Below are 2,255 nucleotides of genomic sequence, written 5' to 3'. Positions count from 1 at the left end.
TGTTGCGATATCAGAATTCAAAGGTATAATAGGTTGTGTCTCTTTTTCTGTCCAAATTCCACTACAGACAATAGTATAATTGATAATGCCTTTTCTTCTGATTGCTGGATAAGGGAGTTTATTAATTTATTCTGCCAATATTTGAGGTCTTTTGATTAAATATATTTAAAAGTGGTATAACTGTGTCCTTATCACCAAATAAATACCAAATAGCAGTTATATTATAATGAAAACTCCATCATTTTATGTAACAATATGCCTTTAAATTTATGTTTATTAATTTTATGTGTTTAAAGAATTTTTATTCTATTATTTTAGCCCAATATCTGGTAGAGAAATTGCAAAAAAAACACAACACCAACCCAAAACCCAAAACCCCAACCATCAACATCATTTACATAAATTCCCATAGAGAAATTACAGATAGAACAAATGTCTGTTCTCAAGATTTCCAGATAACAGACATAGCAAATTATGTTTATATTTATTAATTAAATTTATATTGACTTTCTTATGAAAGCACAAAGTACCATAGATAGGTTTTTTTCCAGTTTTCCAATATTATCACAATCCTGATGTGCAGGCACATTACAATAGGTTCAATAATTATGAGTAAACTTTTATTGATGGAAATAGACTTGAATGAGTGTTGTTCTACTCCTAGCCAATGCTTTTGATAACTATATGAGATAAAACAATTGAAAAGAGGATAGAAGGAAAAATGTGAGGTTCATAGTTGGTCCTTTAGTACGTATGGGCAAAAATTGGGGAAAACCTGTATGATTATCCTCATCATTCATCCCTGTTTTATGTGTTTTGATTCTCTTTTAATTCTCTCCATGCTCTCTCCAAAATTTTATTTAACAAAATTTCCACCCTTTCTTTCTTGCAGTTATGACAGCTTGTCATAAATAAAGCATGGAGAACCAAACCACAGTGTCTTATTTTCTCCTTCTGGAATTCTCAAAAAATCGGCATCTACAGATTTTGCATTTTTCCCTCTTCTTTCTGTTATATCTGGCAACTGTAACAGCAAATCTTCTCATCATCTCTGCAGTTGCTTTTGATCATCAATTACACAGCCCCATGTATTTCTTTCTGATGAATTTGGGTCTGCAGGACCTCGGCATTGTTTCAGCCATTGTACCCAAATCCATGATAAATTCTCTCATGGACACCAGACATATCTCTTACTTTGGTTGTGTTACTCAATATTTCTTCTTTCTCTCCTTTGAAGCCTGTGATGTGTCTCTCCTGACAGTTATGGCCTATGATCGGTATATTGCCATTTGCAATCCACTGCACTATGAAATGGTGATGAATTGGAAATACTGTAGTGAAATAATAATTCTAGTGTGGGTTACAGGTCTCCTCTATGGAATCTTGCATGCCACTGCTACTTTTTCTGTCCTTTTTTGTTCTAATGTAGTTAATCAATTTTTCTGTGAAATGCCTCATTTGCTAAAACTATCCTGTTCTGGCATAAATCTACTTGAAATTGGAATTCTTGTGGCCAGTGTTATTGCTGGAGTAGGTTGTTTTACGTTTATAGTTATATCTTATGCAGTGATCTTCAAGACAGTGTTAAGAATCCCTTCTGAAAAAGGAAGGCAAAAAGCCTTATCCACTTGTATTCCCCATCTTACAGTAGTGTCTATGTTATTATTAAATGGTTGCATTGCCTATCTGAGACCTTCCTCTAACACTGCATCTTACTTAGATATTGTATTGACTATTTTGTATGCCCTCCTTCCACCTCTGTTCAATCCAATTATCTATAGCATGAGAAATAAGAATATCAAATGTGGCCTTTCTCGACTGTGGAGATATGACAAATTATTTTAATGTTGTTTATATTATCTTCATGATTTTTTTTCTCTCTCTTTCTATTTACCTATGTGAAAATATGATAGAAAGTGATATTTGGGATGGAGGCAAAGTTTAGCCAATGTCCTGCAGCTCTAATTACTGTCAATATACTTTACAGATGCTAAAGATCGATATTTGGCAGCTCTGGCATTCTACACACTAAGAAATATTTATGCTTAGTTGAAGTGAGTATAAAGGTGTAATACGACTGGGAAAACACCTAAAATGAAGTGGAGGTTTAAATGATGTCTTCTTTTCCCCCTGTATTTTCTTATATGAAATGGCTGTTCCTTCTAGTGCTGGTTCTTCTTTAAGAAGAGATTGGATTTCGTCTTGAATAGGGCATTGGATGAGAAAACCTCCCAGGTTCCTTCCCAGTCTTTTCT

The 2,255-nt window shown here is 33.8% G+C and overlaps 1 protein-coding gene across 1 annotated transcript; it reads left to right on the top strand.

Annotated features, from left to right (window-relative positions):
* The first annotated feature begins 918 nt into the window (after window positions 1–918).
* LOC139154029 (olfactory receptor 14A16-like) lies at window positions 919–1,845 on the top strand. The gene has a single exon (XM_070728458.1). The coding sequence runs from the start codon at window positions 919–921 to the stop codon at window positions 1,843–1,845; it is 927 nt and encodes a 308-aa protein (XP_070584559.1).
* The last annotated feature ends 410 nt before the right edge of the window (window positions 1,846–2,255 follow it).

The sequence above is a fragment of the Erythrolamprus reginae genome, chromosome Z (genome assembly GCF_031021105.1).
Source record: "Erythrolamprus reginae isolate rEryReg1 chromosome Z, rEryReg1.hap1, whole genome shotgun sequence".
NCBI lineage: Eukaryota > Metazoa > Chordata > Lepidosauria > Squamata > Dipsadidae > Erythrolamprus > Erythrolamprus reginae.
Note: the sequence above shows the minus strand (reverse complement) of the source record. Positions and strands in the feature narration are given on the sequence as shown.

Bases quoted from the DNA above. Each gene is read 5' to 3' on its own strand.
- LOC139154029 (XM_070728458.1), top strand. From the start codon at position 919: ATGGAGAACCAAACCACAGTGTCTTATTTTCTCCTTCTGGAATTCTCA.